We start from the raw sequence: 17,500 nt of genomic DNA on the forward strand, positions 1-17,500 counted from the left end.
CAGACAGACAAACAAACTCTACCAAAAACAATACCTCTTTTGGCGGAGGTAACAAAACTGTGGTTTGTGGATATTTTTATGCTCTTTTGAAGAATCGGATATGATGTAGTCATATTCAATAATGTTGTAACTCCTTAAAGAAGCTACCTGAACATGCTAAGATCCACCTCTTAAACCTCTCTCTGTTTTCTTTTCACCAGCTGACCCCAGGCGGTAAAGCAGCCCAGGCCGGTGTCGGGGTCGGAGACTGGGTGGTATCCATTGACTACACTAATGCGGAGGAGATGACCCATGTGGAGGCACAGAACAAGATCAGAGCAGCATCAGACTCCCTCACTCTCACCCTCAGCAAGTAAGTCACCAGGCCGTGCATTAAAAAATCAAACAGTACGTGATCACTCACCCTCATTTTTCTCCTGTTCAGACAATTCAACAAAAGTATTTTTGAGTCTGAAGATATTTGGCACCTTAAAGTCCTTTAGAATTTGTAGAAATCTGACAGATGGTAGCAAACATCTTTGAGTCCTGACCAAGGGTGTGCAATATTGACCAAAAAGGTCGTGATATTTTGGGCGCCTTTGCGGATAATGACAACTAATGATGTCATTATCCGCAAAGGCAATCCCAAACTGTTTTCCAGGCACGAGGGGCGGATAGTGATTCATCATTGTTTACAGAGTCATTTTCTATAGATGGAAAAAAATAAAGAAACAAAAACTTGCACAACTGGTCATATTTGTGCTGGTAAACCTGGACTGCTTAGTATCATCTATTTGTGGGGACAATGGACTTTTAAGTCAGGTTTTGATTGATTGTTGATTTGAGGCATGATCATTACCATCATATCATTCAAACAACAATTATGATATCACACAATCCTAATTATGATCATCCTTTAACTTTCTATTTTCTATTTTGATTTTAACTAACTTACTAAGAAAATATCTTTTCTTGCAACGTTCCCCTCCAGCCTGTTTGTCTCTGCTTCTCTTACATTAATTGGCAGAGTTTTTAAAAACACACTCAGCAGACTTCATTGGCTTCTGGTGAAACATGAACACATGAGCCAAAATGAACGAACCAGAGTTTATAAAAGATAGCGCTGCCATATGGTCATTTCTGCAGCACTTTATGATTTATGGAAAAATGAAACTCCTGGCGTCCAGTCTGTCCGGTGTTTCTATAATTTGCCCTGTGTAATCCACGTAGATGTTGAGTTTTGGCAAACTGCAGTTTAATTAGTCTCTTCTGCAAATTCCCTCTCAAGATGGTGCACCGTATATCCAGGTGCTCTATTTTTAGGCTTGTCTGTTTATCTCCATCTTTTTACCTTCAGATGTTTGCCAAAGTCTTGCAGGCAGGCATGTCCTAGTTAAAACAAACTGCCAAAATATTGAATTCACTGTGCAATTTCAACCACACTCACACGACAGGTGCACAAATAAACTCAGAGCAAAACTTCAAAGTCTGATTGCTTTTTTATCAGCAGTGGTTTGAAAGCAGCATGATGGATTTAAATAGCTGTAAGGCTGTGGTCATTACTTGGACCCACTTAAAACTTAAGCACTTAAATTTTGCACAGAGCAAATTACCAAGGATGTCAGTGTTCTTCAATTATCACCAATCAATAAAGTTATTTTAAAGTTGACTTCAATGCAAATGCAGTTCAAAAACCTTCTCCACACAGTGATTTATTGAAATAACAGGAGGATTGTGCTTTAAAGAGAGAGAACATGATTTAGTCTTGTTAGCATTAGAGTAAAACTCAATCTTTATCAGTCCAAAAGTACCAGATCAAGGGGTGAGTGGTCCGCACTTAGCTGCAGCTTTGCATGCCAAGTGCTGTCAGGTTGATACACTGGCCTTTGTTGAGTTGAAATAAACAGATTTCAGAGGAGCTATGGGAACCTTACATTACTCCTCTGCTTTGTAATGAAATTAGAGAAACTCCCTTTAATTAAAGCACTTTGTTTTGAAGTGTGAGCCAGGAAAATCAATGCTTTTAATTTTGCTTGAGTTATTTTAATTAGCACTGGATAACCTTCATTCAGGCAGCACTCATACCTGCTCTCATAACTCCTGCCAGAAATTCCTGACAGATAAAGCATCTCTGTGGAGAACAAGCCAAAATGTTTAATCAGAGGCTTAATTATGAGAAAAGGATTTCCCTCCCCCAAAAAATGTGAAATCATGTAACCACTGGAGGATTTAAAAGCCTCTGAAAGTTAGAGTCTACCAACTTGTTAAGTAACAAAAATAAGCCTCACTGCTGTCATGGGACTCATTGTGGTTTTGTAAGGGGTGCAGGTAATGAGGCTGTGAGTGATCACAAATGTTTTCATGTTTAGTTTAGTTTGTTTCTGCCTGCCAAAGGCTCAGCTGTATCATGCTGAGAGACTTTCTTTGTTTTCCTCTTTTGTTGTGAGTCTGATCAGCTGCTTGTTATGTTTGAGTTTCCAGAAGAAATCCACCACAACATGAACTAATAGTTTCATCGATTGAATGTTTATTATAAAATGTAATCACATGGCTGAATTTGATACTCAATTCTGATTTGTCAGTACCCTAGAGCAATGGTCTGTTATTCCTCAACAACATACTGTTAGTCTATTGATACAGACACAAGCGGACAAACAGTGATTACATCAGTTTGAAAAGAGGTCGGCAGAAGGGGAAACATTGAAAGAGACAAAAACAAAGAAGAAAAGCGATAAGAGGTTAAAACCACATCATCTGAAGGCTTTGACAGAAAGATCTACAGACTGAAGGTTACACGTAAACATGGTTCAGAATCAGACTCTGTTTAAGGATCGATTAATAGAGAAAGCACTAACTCTGACAGTGAGAAGACAACTGACCTGTTCACCTTATTTCATTTCTATTTATTTTTATTTTTTAAAATTGATTTATTTGACAGGGACCATGTACAAATACATTAATCTTTCAATAGAAAAGATGCTTTGTACCAGATTTAGCAAATGCTAATTTCCACCTGCAGTCCCTGCAGAATCAGTGTTAATGTTGAGTTCAGCGTACCAACATTTTCTTCATGTTCTGTTATACAAAAAATAGAGCAAAGACAAAGCTAGTTCCTCAAGTCTATCAAAGAAAAAGGGTTGAAGGTTCAAACATAATTAAAAGAGAGGGAAAGGCCAGAGACTGTTGGATTTTATAATTTTAAGGATAAGAGGCAAAACAATCTATAAAGACTGAGTCTAGTCTTACTTCTTCAGCAAACTTCTGTGCCATGTTGATTTATATTTTAGTTAGAGATGGGTACTAATAAGATTTTATTAATACCATTGCCAATCAAATCAGCCCACTGAGCTGATTCTTTAATGATTCCCTTAAAACCGGTTCCTGTTAAGAATCGATAAGAAATGTTTCAATCCATCGATACCGTTAGCCTTTGTGCTTAACAGTTTCCTCATCAATTCTCTATATATTAGCCGGAGCTGCCGGGCCTTACGTCGACTAGTCTGCTGCAGCTATCTTAGCTTAGCAGTTAGATAACGTTTCCCAAGAAAACGCTGATTCAGGATTTTCAGCTTAAAGTTTTACTGAAGAACTGATTTCATAAAGAAATGTACATTACTCTCTCTCAGGAGATTCATATTAAGTACATTAGAAATGGTATAAATCACCTTATTTACCAAAATAACAAAATAGTGCAAGCTAATGCTAACATATATGGGAAACTGCATTGATATGCTAGCAGTTAGCATACATCAGTATTACTTCAGCTTCAGAATAGAATTTTAACTTTCATCACAGAAACATATCACATCAACTCTTTGTAAAAAATACTGAGAATTTCTCAGTTTTCTCTGTGAAAATAGTCGTTCTGACACAGGTTTTCTGTGTCAACATTGTACTCAGTTTAAAAGTAAATAAATATGACATGACACTCTTGGTATTTAACGCTGTACATGCACAAAGGTTTTAACATGTTGGTGGTTTTGCCTCCCTTGCATGACTTTATAGCATTGCACGCACACTTTTTTTTCTTTGTGTCCTTTTTTGGTAAAGCCAAGCTGTCAATCGCTTTGGTCTCCCTGTCATTGAATGAAAAGTCTGCTGCTGACTCATAAGCACATTTGATGTCAGGTCGGGCAAAAAAAGGGTAATGATGTTGATGGATCAAACCATTTCTAATTGATTCTTAAGAGGAACCAGTTGTTGATAACCATCCCTTATCTTAGCACTCTACCATATCCACAGCTAGAAGTCAAAATTAAACCTGTTTGAGAACTTACAAAAATTTTCCTCTCTTCGTAGAAAAAAGAGAAGTGGTGGATGACTAATTGCTGATGTAAACTGCGTCGCACAATACTTCTTTTTCTTTCCACTAAGTGTTAAAAACAGAAATTGGGGGTAAAGTTGTAGACTCATGAGCTGAGATTCAAAGTGATGAAAAAAAGAGAAGAGGAAAGAGACGAGTGAGACTCTTGTTGGTTTTGTGGCGAGAGCTTAAAGGATCGTGCTCTCTGCTGAGGGAGAGATGAGACTTTCTCTCCCTCGCACTCCTCCACCTCTCTGTCTAAAAGTTCGCTGTAGTCATTTCCCTTTGGATCTGCGTCTTAACTTATTTAACATTGAGAGGCTTTCTTTGTTGTTTAGACCATCTTGTTTCAAAATAAGGTATTGTGTATTTCAGAACCCAAGACGAAAAGTCATAAGTTTGTTGAAGAAAAGAGTGTTTTTTCTTCAACCTTTGTCTCACAGGGAATTGTGTAATGTCTAAAAAAGAACTTGTAAAAATTGAGCATGTTTACTTAACATACTTTTTGTTCTTTCTTTGCTTTCTCTGTTCAATGTTTCATGTCCATGTGGAGTCCAGCTTTTGTAAATATTTCACTTTCTTCCCCTCCTTTGAATCCCTGGTCTCCTCTCCGTTTCCCATTGTTATTATACCGTAAGACCGGCAAATATTGTTTTCCTGAGACTCTTCTTAGAGAAGCACCACTGTCAGTTTTATTTATTCCTATCTTGGCTCCCATCCCGCTTCCTTTATATCAAGGAAGGAGGACAGCTGTGCGATGATGAGATACGGTCTATTGTTTGGTTTAGTGCCTCATTTTGTTCAACACCAATGATCACCTCCTTTTTTATGAGAAGATTTAGCTTTATCTAGAGCCTTTTTATAGCGAGAGGAATCAAAAAAATATGGCCAATAGATTTGTGGCTTTACAGAAAGTAGATCATGTTGCCTCTACAGGGACACACAAGGTCCACATTTAAGTGCTGACTGTGGACGATAGACTTGAGTTGGGTTATGTGAGCAAAGTTGATTACAGTATCATGGGAGTTGTTTTTTTAGCAGTGAAATTTCAGGCTTTATCTAACATCAGCTTTAACGCCAAGCATGCATCAGCTAAAATAAGTGACCCATGAAATGAGGCAGGAAATGATCTCAGAGCGAACATATTCAGTTTCAACTTATTCCACAGAACACAGACTGAAGCCTCTCCACATTTGGTCACGAAAGCCTACTTTGACAGAATAAACACAGTGCACAGCAGCTGTCTAACACATTCCTTATATCGTATCTCACATTTGAAGTGTGACTCATCAGATTGTAGGTTAAGGCAAGCGGCGGCGCGATAAATGTCACATTGATTTGTCTTCTCGGGAGTGTGACACGCTCAGGCGCTCCAGTATGCCTTCCCCTGGCTCCCCTCTCTGTATCCATACAGCCCTGTGTTCATCCTGCCTATAACATGACTCTATCAGCAGCTGAGCAGGCCAGGACATGAACAGTTACTCATTTCTCATTGTCACAGGAAGCGCTGTCCTGTGCTTTGAGTGCTTATAGAGAGAAACAATGGGCAAAACTGCTGGCCTGGTTCATTCTCATTTAACCCTCTGTAGCTTTGTGAGGCAGTCAAACACTGCTCAGGGTATGGTGGAGAGTGGTTTGTGTTAAGCTATTTTAAAAGCCATCAGCAATTCAAAGCTGGGTTCCTTCAAAATTAATGTATAAATAAATATATAATCAAATGTGTCAGCAGAGGCACTGCAGTAATGTGAATCCTGGGATTACAGTTAAGACGTGTACAACTCGGTGCGACTCAGCGGTGTGGGTGAATCTGCGGGCAGTCTTAAACTTCATGTTGGGGGATTTACAACTGCAGGGAAAATCTGAGTGTTTGTATGCCCTGTTAATTTTCCTCCTATTATTCATATCGCTGACATCGTCTGTGCTGATTAGCTTTATTGTCCAGAGATGGGTGTGGCAGCACAGACGGGGCGTTAGAAAACCAAGCTGTACGGTAAAACAAGTCAAGCTCACATTGTTTGAGTCTGAAAGTCATGACAAAACTGTCAGCTGTTAACACCCTGACTCCAACAGTAGCCCATGCAGCTTTATTTATGATGCGTTGGATAATTATAATGGAGCTTTTGGGTGCCCTCTCTGCTGAGCTGGTGTCTATAAGCTGGTTAATTATGCATAACTGAACATGTTCAAAGCCTTTCTAATCACTTAGCCCTTTAACAAACCGTCTCAAGCAGAGTTCTGAAACCCCCCATTCAAGGAGTAAGCACAAATATCCTAATTTCAATCCACCGCCAGTAAACTCCTGTAGAAATCTGCATTACTCTTAAGTCACATTCACAGCACTTTGTGTGATTTAGTGTAATTAGTTGTTTGTCTTGTGTGTAATGGTGATGGGATTTCACCTTTTTAAACTAGTATCAATGTAACAACATCAATTTGTCACTTAAAATACCTCCGCCAAGGAGGTTATGTTTTTGGTAGAGTTTGTCTGTTCGTTGGTCTGTGAACAACATAACTCAAAAACTAACTCACGGATCTTGATGAAATTTTCAGGAAATGTTCAAAATGAGATAAGGAAGAAGTAATTAAATTTTGGTCATGATCTGGATCACCGTCTGGATCCAGGACTTTTTTAAAGAATTCTTTATCATTGTGAGATAGGGCCGTTTTCACCATATGTGTATATAACTCCTCAATAAATGGTTGGATTGCTTTGTAAAACGATATAAGACAAGGTCACCATAATTTCCGACAGATTTAAAAGTACAATCCAGATCCTGCCAATATTCTGGATACTAAGATCCAGAATAAGAAATATGTACTGGGTCATCATGATTTTCAACACTGTCAGGTAACAAATAAATACAAACCTGCAACTAACACCAATTTGTAGCAGACAGTCTGCTGAAAGGGAGTATAACATTAAAGTAGGACTAAAGTGTTGCGTCACAATCACAATATGCTTGGCAGGAGTCTTCTCAGTGCTTTTCTAGTTTATGTAACATTTCGGTCGGTGTGACCTTCATCAGACATATCATAGATGGATTTTGTAGTAGCATCACAGTATTGGATGAAACAAGGCATTAGAAACCCTTTTTTTCATTTATTTTTTTCTGCTAACTATATAATTATATAAGTATAATTACCTATAATCAATAAGTGATTGTTTTGTGGAAGGACATCCAGCTGTCCTACGAAACATGCAGACTAATTTAAATATTACAGGATATTTTAACCTAAATGTATGATCACAGTTTCATTTTAGTAACAGTCTGTTTCTCTCTTCTTTCCACAGAGCTTTCAAAGCTGCGGGAGACCAGAAGGTAAGATTCGATTTGTCTGAGTTCTTGAGCTCACCTCTGTATGAACACAGGAATGCTTTGGCATGGTCTCCTCCTGAACGCGGTGAAGCTGATTGAATTCGAAACGTCCTCTAATGGTAGCTCACAGTTTGCCTCAACAGTGTGTTGAGTCACTTTGTGTTTCAATTCATCTGATTCACCTGGTACACCTGTCAGACCCTGAGTCTGTGCACTGTGCATTAGCTGTGCATCAGTGAGTCACTAAATGAGCTGTGTGCTGGATGGAGAGTTGTGCTGTGATTACTGCTCTTAGACATTCTCCTGGTTTATTTTACAACACCTTGCACAATCCCTGACTTTAAAGTAGCACATATATTTATTTGGATTGTTGAACGTCTTGAGAGTGAGTATAAACTGATTAGCTTTGATTCTACAATAGAGTCGTGAACTGCTTTGTGCTGCAGTCTATTTTTACCAAAGAAGCAGGAACACAATACTTTTACAAAAGTCAATGTTCCACTTAAGTTTGACTTCTTTTGCAGTCCATGCATTATGCTGTGTGAGAAATCTCATTAGTGAGACATGTCTGTCAAATATGACAATTTCTCACTTTGAGCATTTTCATTTTAGCAGCAGAAGCAGATTACTTTGGCCAGACAGCGGCAGACTGCCAACACAAATAAAATGGCTGTGTTCACACATCTTAAGCAGTTCTTCCGTGAGCAGAGAAAAGCCTGCAGGCTTTGACAGAGCGGCTCCTGCAGCCTCGGTGTAATCAGTTTCCATGAGAAAATATTGGGCTGCACTAAAGCTTTCTTTACATAAAGCTTGGGATTGTATAAGAGCAGGATGAACCTTTACTGTGTGTGAAAAAATGTCTAACTGCATGTTGTGCACTGAGCTGCATTGTGTCCTTCTGCCACACCCTCACAGGACTCACTCGCTGCAGCTTCTGTTCCAAAGTACTCCTTTGCCCCCAGCACAACCATTAACAAGATGGCGAGGCCGTTTACAGCAGGTGGTGGTAGTGCCAACTCAGGACCCGTTATTAAACCTGTGGCCTACTCGCCCAAACTAAACGCTCCGCGCTCACAGGGTCCGGCCAGTGTGCAGCAGCCACAGAATGGGTAGGTGGATAAACAGCACTGTATCCCCTGGAACCACAATGAGACTGATGTGGTTTTAACGATACATCTGACATGATTATTCTGGGTTCATGCCAAAGGGAAAATGAGAACTTTTTCCAAGCAGCACTTTGCTAACAATGTCCTCATGTTTAATGCCAACAATGTGCCACAGATTTCCAAATCATATTCCAGAAAAAGATAAAAACATACGCTGACTCATTTCTTAGAATAGCTTGATTACTGTACGCCGATAATACGACTGCAAAAAGATGCTGATTGCAAGCACACGATGACTTTTGTATGAACCTGCAGTGATAAGCTGTCTTTACAGATTGTGCCACGATAAACAGGGAGTAATTGAGCAGAAAATCAGGAAGTTTTCTGCATTTGGTCCAGCTCTCGTCAGGCTTCATGTTACTGATGAAAGCGAACACTATGTGAGGATAGCAGGGAGTGTTAAGCTGGCTCTGCCTCACCCTCTTGAATACCTCTACACCTGGATTTATTTGACCGCAAGAAAAGTGTTTTACAGAGATTAGTGATGGATGGGCCAATACCCAGCCAAGGGTTTAGGGTCTGGTAAAATCAGATCAATTTAGTCTCTGGTTGTGTTTTTGGGCCCTCTTGGTGGCTGTAAAAGTTCAGATTTATTTTTGAAGTATACTTTTTTCTCCTTTCGTTCCTATCATCTCTTTTTTGTGTGGGAGGTGGATTACTGCAGAAAGACACAGCGTTTTATGACCACATGGGGTTGTATTTGTCACTTCGAAAACTAATGACCCATAGTTGTGATCATTGTGCATCTGCAACCAGTGCAGGATTAAATCATGGCAGGGATACATTTAAAGGCATTTTGCCTTCTCTAAGCTGTACATTTTAGCCGTGAATTACTTGTCTTCTGATTATTTATTGTAGGTATCAGGGCAGCACTTAGTTTTTCCTATGCTGATTGTTTCGGTGCAGTTTCAGCGCTTGTGTCATCTCAGCTTTGTGATAAAATAAACTCAAGGCTCTCTTGGACAAACTCTTGCTGCTTTAATTACATAAACTAAATGAAACTCCTCTGCAGTTTTTATTTCCCTGCTCGGATTTTTTAGATTTTATGAGAATTCCAGGATTGGGTCAGAACACATTTAAATGATCCGGAAAGTAGCGCCCTGGTTTGGATTGGTCCTCGGGGATAAACCAGAGTTGATCCTGTAATTTAGGTCATGGTAGTGGCCTGACTGCAGCCGTTGATGAGATGTGGTCTGTTGCTGTATTTAGCCCCACTCATAAATCGTGCTGAGTTCTCACACAGCTTGCTGGATTATTGAAGCAGACCCACTGGATACTGAAAAGAGGGCTCACAAGTTTCTGTGCAGATGGCCAAACACATTCCTCCGGCCCTCTTTGAGAAGAATAGAGCCTGATTAGAGCTGTCAGCACAGTTTTTGATGAAGATATTGTTGGATTCCTGCAGACAGTGAGCACTTCGATGCAAACAGCTTATGTCTAATGCGTCCTGGCCTGTCTTATTGAGACGAGTTTAGTGCGATGTTGTTTGTGCAGAGCTTACCCTGACATCACGATGCGTCACTGCGGTGGCATTTATCGTTGCTGACAGAGTATCAGAGCACTTGAAAAATTAGACTAACTCTGAGGGCATATAAACAAGGCAGAGGATTTTTTGTTCAGTTTGTCTTTGGCAGATTCTACAGACATTTACATAACTCTGTCAAGCATTTGTGCACATGGGTGAGGGAACGCTGGGCTAAAGGTTCGTGCCAAATCGACTGAGTCATTTTGGGTCAGGCTGACAATAGAGGATCTGACAGACGAACAATGCTGTCTTTCTCTCACAGAGCCTGTTGACAATGATGGCATGTCTCGTGTCACCTCTCGCATGCTCTGTGCATCCTGCAGTATTTTGCTCCACTGTTTTGTATGAAGTTTGTCATCACGTTGAAAATTTGTGGTTTTCTGTTTGTGAAACTCAAAACTGAGCTCTGACATCTCGACACATTTTTTATTTTCCTCTTTTTTTCCTTCACACCACAGGTGGAAAACATCGAAAAGTTAGTATATTTCTTTTCCATTCTCAGTTCAGTACAAAATGTTTGCTTGTTTGCCTTAAATTGTTTTCAGTTTAGAATAATTTGGAGTGGTTTTAAAAATATTTGTCTTATTAACTTTAAATACTGAGGCTATGTGTTTGCAACCTCTCACAGATTGCTTGTTTCTACTGGCGGTGACCAATTTGACAGTATTTATAATGTTATTGAAAACATTAGTTTGCAATTTAGTTTACATTTTTTAAATCATGTCTAATTTTTTTATTCTAAGACAAAATCCTCCTTTGTTGATGTCTCGTAAACCTGGAGTCTAACTTAAAAAACCCCATGTGGGGCTCTCTAACCTAATGTTAGCAACCACTGCTCTGCTTCAATCAGAGCAACTCCTTTCCCATTGATTCTCCTGCTAAAGGTGAATCACTCTTTAACCTGGACAATTTGCTTGTAAAAGAGGGAGAAAACTCGACACATCATCATGTTTGAGGCTTTTTATACTTTTAACATCTTGCTGCTTCTTGACCTCTCTCCTGCCCTCTGTTTTTCCTCTGTTAACAACATACTGCGTGTCTTCACTCTACAGGAGTGAACCAACTTACTATGAGGATGTGTACCCCCAGGCCAAGTAAGGGGCAGCTGCATGCAGGCGTGCTGTGAAGCTGTGCAGGTTCACATGACAAGGCTAGATATAAAAGATTAAGAGAGCTTTTGCTTTCAGGTGGATTGAATAACTAACAGAAAAAAGGATGCATCAGATAAAGTCAGAGATGACTTTAATTTGTGATCACTCATCTTCACACTCTCATTGTAGTTGATGAATGCATGCTGCAGTTGAGTGTGTGGGAATAATGTGTTGAAAATGAAAAGCACGTTTGCTGCGTCTTTTATATTTATCAAAACAAAAAGTGAGATGTAGGGAAATCTTTTGAGGATCAAGGTCAGGAGGTGTTTTATTCTGACAGTCTTTCATTTGATATCAGGACCTTACATTAGAGATTGTATTCATGAGTGTTTTCAGTGTACCCATGAGAGCTCTTAGTGATGGGTATCCATTAGCTGGTGGATTGCTGTGACAGAGTGATGCTCAGCTTAAAGTACTGCATGAGCTGCTTAGTGCGTCCTCTGGTTTCAAGGTGACATGATTTGCCAGGTTGATGTGTGGTGGAGTGGTTGTTGCCTGGATGGGTTAGTGTTAACCATGCCTGCCATGTGCTGCTGCTGCTGGGTGTGTGTGCAGGCACGGCCTCAGGGTGGAGGTGCCCTGTTTTATCCCCAACGACCGCAGCAAGAAGAGGCTGATCCAAGACACTGAGGACTGGCAGCCCCGCACTGGCACCACCCAGTCCCGCTCCTTCCGCATCCTAGCCCAGCTCACAGGCACCGACTTCAGTAAGTCGAGGACAGGGCCTGACAACACAGAGGGGTGGTTTGGGGGTGGGCTTCTCGAGTGTTGATGGGGGCTGGGAGTAAAAAGTTGATCTGATCTCAGTGAGTGACACAGGAGAGGTGAAAAGCATGAGGTATAGAGACTACCAGCTGTCTTCACTGACACCCATTTTATCATCACTGTAACCAGTCTGACAAACCGTCTGCCGCTCTACATGTTGTTTATTACAGCAGAGACTGTGCAGAAACATTTTTTATGAAGTATATCGCGTTTGTGGGTTGTGTCATGTGACTTACGGATTGTTTGTCAGTGACAAACCCACAGTGGTTGTGCATGTGTCACTTTTATCAGTAAGGCGTGCTGATGTGTGTCTCTCTGGATCTCTCAGTGCAGGACCCAGACGATGAAACGATGAAGAGGGCCAGGTAAAAGTGGAGTGTCACTGATTTCAAAATGTTCACCTTGTTGGTGTTAATGCATTTGTGTTCTGAAGCTTCAGTTTGGCTTTTTTTGTTTTGTTTTTAACATCAACTTTTACATCTGTGGAACAAAAAATCTACAATTACCTCCCGTCTATTAATCATTTGCATGCTAACTTAACTTAGCTTGAAGATGAAAAAAACATATTAATCCATTTGCCAGGCTCTGTCCTGAGCTCACCAAATATACTTCTGCACCTTCTGTGCCTGATTATATGTCAGCTGTCCACATTAACTGTTAAGTCTTATCATCACACTGAGACAGTGACGTAACCCCCACTCACACCACCCTGGAGCAGAACTCCAGTCCCATAAAAATTAGGACAAAAATTTTGGCTCAAATATACTTATATTTGATGCCAGCAACACATTTTACAAAGTTAAAGCAAGGGCATATAATAATGGTTGTGATCGCTCTCTTCCTAGCTGAGAAAACCACGTCTCTGAAAAAGAACAAAACTGACTCTAACTCAAACTACAGGACATGTTCTGGGCTTTTCCTCAGTCTGTCTCAAATGGACTCAGGCATTAGACGCTGCTGGTGTTTCTGGATCAGTTTAAGGCTTTCTCTTTGCAGGTTTCAGTCTGCATTTGTGGATACGATGAAAAAAAAATGCACAGACAATAGTGTGTAAAGGTCATTCTTGTCATAAACAACCAGTTTTTTTTCAGCCTTGTCCAGTTTGTACAGGGATTATCTCAGATTCAATTTTATTTATGTATTTATTTATTTCCATGTTATTATCCATGTGAATAAATATGCATCCTTTCATGATATTAAGTACTGAAGACAATGAAACTTTAACTATTTGCTTGTGCATTTTCTGATAGATTAGAAAACCACTTCCAATCTTATCACTAAGAATCACAGCCTCAGTACAATTTGTTTCTAATTCCTAGTCATGTTACTTACCTGTTGTTATTGGGATGGGTACCGAATTAGTTACTTTTATCGATACCAACCGAATTCTGTCAAAAGTACCTTGTAGTGACTCATGTAACATCAAAAGATTCCATGTTTAGGTACCTGAATGCCTAAATGCATCCTTGTGACTATGAGGGAGTGGAAGAGTTGGCTGTTTTCCATGCTGGACATGAACACAGTATTGCAAGGTTATATATTGAAGAATAAATAAGTTAAATTGAAAAAAAAAATTATCATGAAAAAAATGATATTTTGTACCACATAAACACAAAAAAGCCCTAAAAATAGGTACCGTTAAATATTGGTACCCATTGCCAGGTACCAAGCATCAGTATCATATTGTTTCGAATGTGAGAGGTACCCGTCCCAAGTCGTTACTCAATCTGATTAGTTTGAAGATGTTAGTTCAGGTGTTGCTGTTTTTTTAAAGCATTATCTAACCTTCCAGGGTTTTTGGTTCCAGTCTAAACTTGTTTTAAATGTGTTGCTAGCGTCAGATATAAAATAAACAAACAGTGTGTTGAGGAGGTAAACCAATAGAAATTTGCAGGCTCAAAATTTGACATGTTGTCCTTTCACTTTTGACAAGTTGAATATAGGGCTTAAATGATTCACAAACGATCAAAATCAAATCCCAAATTTGTGGAATTGTTCATCCCTTCACCCTTTAGGGTTAATATGGCTTTAGAAACAAGATGCAGCATGTTCTCAAGAAAGATTGAGTCACATTTTACAGATCTCTGTTTTCAGTCTTTGTTCTCAGCTAAGCTAACCCAAGGCTAGCTATAGCTACATGTTTATCAGGCATGTATTAAAAACACCTTCTTCAGTTTTTGACAAAAAGCATTTCCCTCAAAATACAATATTTCTCTATGTTCCCTCTGATATGTCCTGCATCTGTTCATTCTGTCTCTGCTGTTACCCCTCATTTAATTCTGTGCTACTTTTTCACCTTTCGTGTAACTTAACTTTACTTTCTTTTTCACTCTCTCTACAATCTGTTTCCTCCCTGTCTATCTCTCTGTCATATCTCTGTTGCTTGCCGTCAGGGAAAAGTTCCTGACTGAGATTCAGAGCCCCCGCTATGCCCGTCTGAGGGATTGGCATCACGACAGGTCTGCTCGTGCCCTCAATATCAAATCCTGAGCGACATCTTAGGCGCCATGGGATGCAGAGCCTGCTAGCGATAGCCACACCGCAGCAACTACATGACAAAGACGATGAAGATAGCCGACCGTCCAATGGCAGTTAACAAACTCACCTTCGGATACAGACGAGGTGAAAAAAGAAGTTTGGTTAAATAAAAACAAGAAAAGCAAACCAAAAAAGGAAGAAACATAGTCTAGATGACAAAGCCCAAAGTGGAACCTTGCATACTGAGCCTGAGTGTAAGATCTCCCTCCAAATTTCTGTCTTGATGATTGTTGACAACACTGTGGACCACTGTGTCTGTGGCCCTGTTTTCCCTTTCACACTGCGTTACTCAGAGTAAACTAGTGGGAAGGTGGAAGGGGGGTCTCAGCAGTGGGAAGTGCCTTTCTGTTCGTTCTTTGATTGTGAAGTTCAGACTCTCCTTTGATCTCTGTCTCTCTGTCTCTTTCTCTCACTGCCTCGTTTCATTTATCGAGTCCTTTATCCTTGTAGACTTTTCATTTCTGATCCCCTCATCTTGTAGGCTTCTCCAACCATTAAGTAAGAAAAGGAAGATAAATCTGTACTTTTGTTTTTTTCTGCTGTCATCAAAAAATATAAAACATCTGAAAAAAAGCAGCTCCTGCTCCTCTGTCCTTTCTTCTGTTGCCTTTCTTTGTGTGTGTTCAGTACTGGGGCTTTAAAGTGTACATCTTTTGATATCAGACTCTTCTACTACTCTTTCTTCTTCTTCAGGTGACTTACAACAATCTCTACTTACCTGGCATACTGAGAAAAAATAATTATGTAGAGGCAGGCGTTTGCTTTGCGTTAACACAGTTCTGAATTAATGTGGAGCCTTCTCAGAGATCAGGGTTCAACTCTCCTTTTATTGCCTCGGAGGGAAAATTGTTGTGCAGTCAGGCATAAAAACAACAAATGGGCGCAAATGAAGTAAAACACAGTCGTAAAGTGCAGAGGTACTCTTTAAGGAACTGCAGCCTTTAGACCGCTGACCTGAGCTGAAATAAAAAGATCCAAGAGTATTTAAAAGCTAATAAAATGAGCAAGATTATCATATTAAGAGTGCAGATGAGTGATTGCTGGAGTTTAATGAACTCTTAAGGAGAGGAAGGCTCTCTAAATGAATCACAGTTATCAATCAATCAGAACGATCAGGATCGCCGTTTAAGGTGATTTATCACCTTAGTTTGAATGTGTAGCAATAAGTTAACGTGAAAAGACAGACAGCTGTCCTGAACGTTATCTGTGAAAAAGATACAAAGTGAAAGTGTGCTTTGATCTTTTGATCAGGAGTAATGTCAGATTGTTGACATTTAAAATAAAAGTATCTGATGTGTCTGATGTGATATGTATATATACACACACTCACGGGCGACTTCATTAGGTACACCTTGCTAGTAGGTTGGACCCCCTTTTGCCTTCAGAGCTGCCTCAATCCTTCGTGGCACAGATTCAACAAGGTACTGGAAACATCCCTCAGAGAGTTTGGTCCATATTGACATGATAGCATCACACAGTTGCTGCAGATTTTTCAGCTGCACATCCATGATGAGAATCTCCCATTTCTCCACATCCCAAAGGAGCTCTATTGGATTGAGATCTGGTGACTGTGGAGGCCATTTGAGTACAGTGAACTCATTGTCATGTTGAAGAAACCAGTCTGAGATGATTCCAGCTTTGTGACATGGAGCATTATCCTGCTGGAAGTAGCCATCAGAGGATGGGTACACTGTGCTCATAAAGGGATGGACATGGTCAGCAACAATACTCAGGTAGACTGTGGACTTCAAACCATTCTCAGTTGGTACCAAGGGCCCAAAGTGAGCCAAGAAAATATCCCCCACACCATTACACCACCACCAGCAGCCTGAACCGTTGATACGAGGCAGGATGGATCCATGCTTTCATGTTGTTGACACCAAATTCTGACCCTACCATCTGAATGTGGAGCAGAAATCCAGACTCATCAGACCAGGCAATGTTTTTCCAATCTTCTGTTGTCCAGTTTTGGTGTTGCTGTGTGAATTGTAGCCTCAGTTTCCTGTTCTTAGCTGACAGGAGGGTCACCCGGTGTGGTCTTCTGCTGCTGTAGCCCATCTGACTCAAGGTTGGACGTGTTGTGCGTTCAGAGATGCTCTTCTGCAGACCTTGGTTGTAACCAGTGGTTATTTGAGTTACTGTTGCCTTTCTATCAGCTCCAACCAGTCTATCCATTCTCCTCTGACCTCTGGCATAAACAAGGCATTTTCACCCACAGAACTGCCGCTCACTGGATATTTTCTCTTTTTGGGACCATTCTCTGTAAACCTTAGAGATGGTTGTGTGTGAAAATCCCAGTAGATCAGCAGTTTCTGAAACACTCAGACCAGCCCCTCTGGCACAAACAACCATGCCACGTTCAAAGTCACTTTAATCACTACAGCAACTACAGCTGTACAGCATATCGCCTTGACAATGTCTACATGTCTATATGCATTGGGTTGCTGCCATGTGATTGGCTGATTAGAAATTATAAAATCATATATAATATATATATATATATATATATATATATATATATATATATATATATATATATATATATATATATATATATATATATATATATAGTGTATACCTTGTCTGACACCTACCCTGTTGCAGGAGTCTCAATTATGAAATTCTTACTGGAGCTTTAATCTGCACAGTTTACACACTGGACTTGCACTATTCTTACAATCACATGACAAATCCCTTGGTCTCAATGTGGCAGTCTGTTAAAACTGCTTCATTTCCAGCCTCTCTGCTCCGTCATT

General features: G+C 40.0%; 1 protein-coding gene across 2 annotated transcripts in view; it reads left to right on the plus strand.

Annotated features, from left to right (window-relative positions):
• pdlim7 (PDZ and LIM domain 7) overlaps positions 1-17,500 on the plus strand; it is a 39,194-nt gene that overhangs the window by 10,662 nt on the left and 11,032 nt on the right. Inside the window, exons 3-9 of one of the 2 annotated variants that reach the window (XM_074674600.1) lie at positions 201-352; positions 7,575-7,602; positions 10,749-10,765; positions 11,343-11,384; positions 11,997-12,148; positions 12,535-12,571; positions 14,600-15,320. In XM_074674600.1, the coding sequence (XP_074530701.1) occupies positions 201-352; positions 7,575-7,602; positions 10,749-10,765; positions 11,343-11,384; positions 11,997-12,148; positions 12,535-12,571; positions 14,600-14,696 (525 nt within the window). In that variant the 3' untranslated portion in view covers positions 14,697-15,320. Of the gene's footprint in view, positions 1-200; positions 353-7,574; positions 7,603-8,514; positions 8,709-10,748; positions 10,766-11,342; positions 11,385-11,996; positions 12,149-12,534; positions 12,572-14,599; positions 15,321-17,500 lie in introns of those variants that run through there. The other variant, XM_074674599.1, reaches the window with a different exon arrangement.

The sequence above is a fragment of the Halichoeres trimaculatus genome, unplaced genomic scaffold (assembly GCF_033239565.1).
Source record: "Halichoeres trimaculatus isolate MK-OKI-2021-1 unplaced genomic scaffold, fHalTri1.1 fHalTri1_scaffold_7, whole genome shotgun sequence".
NCBI classification, from domain to species: domain Eukaryota; kingdom Metazoa; phylum Chordata; class Actinopteri; order Labriformes; family Labridae; genus Halichoeres; species Halichoeres trimaculatus.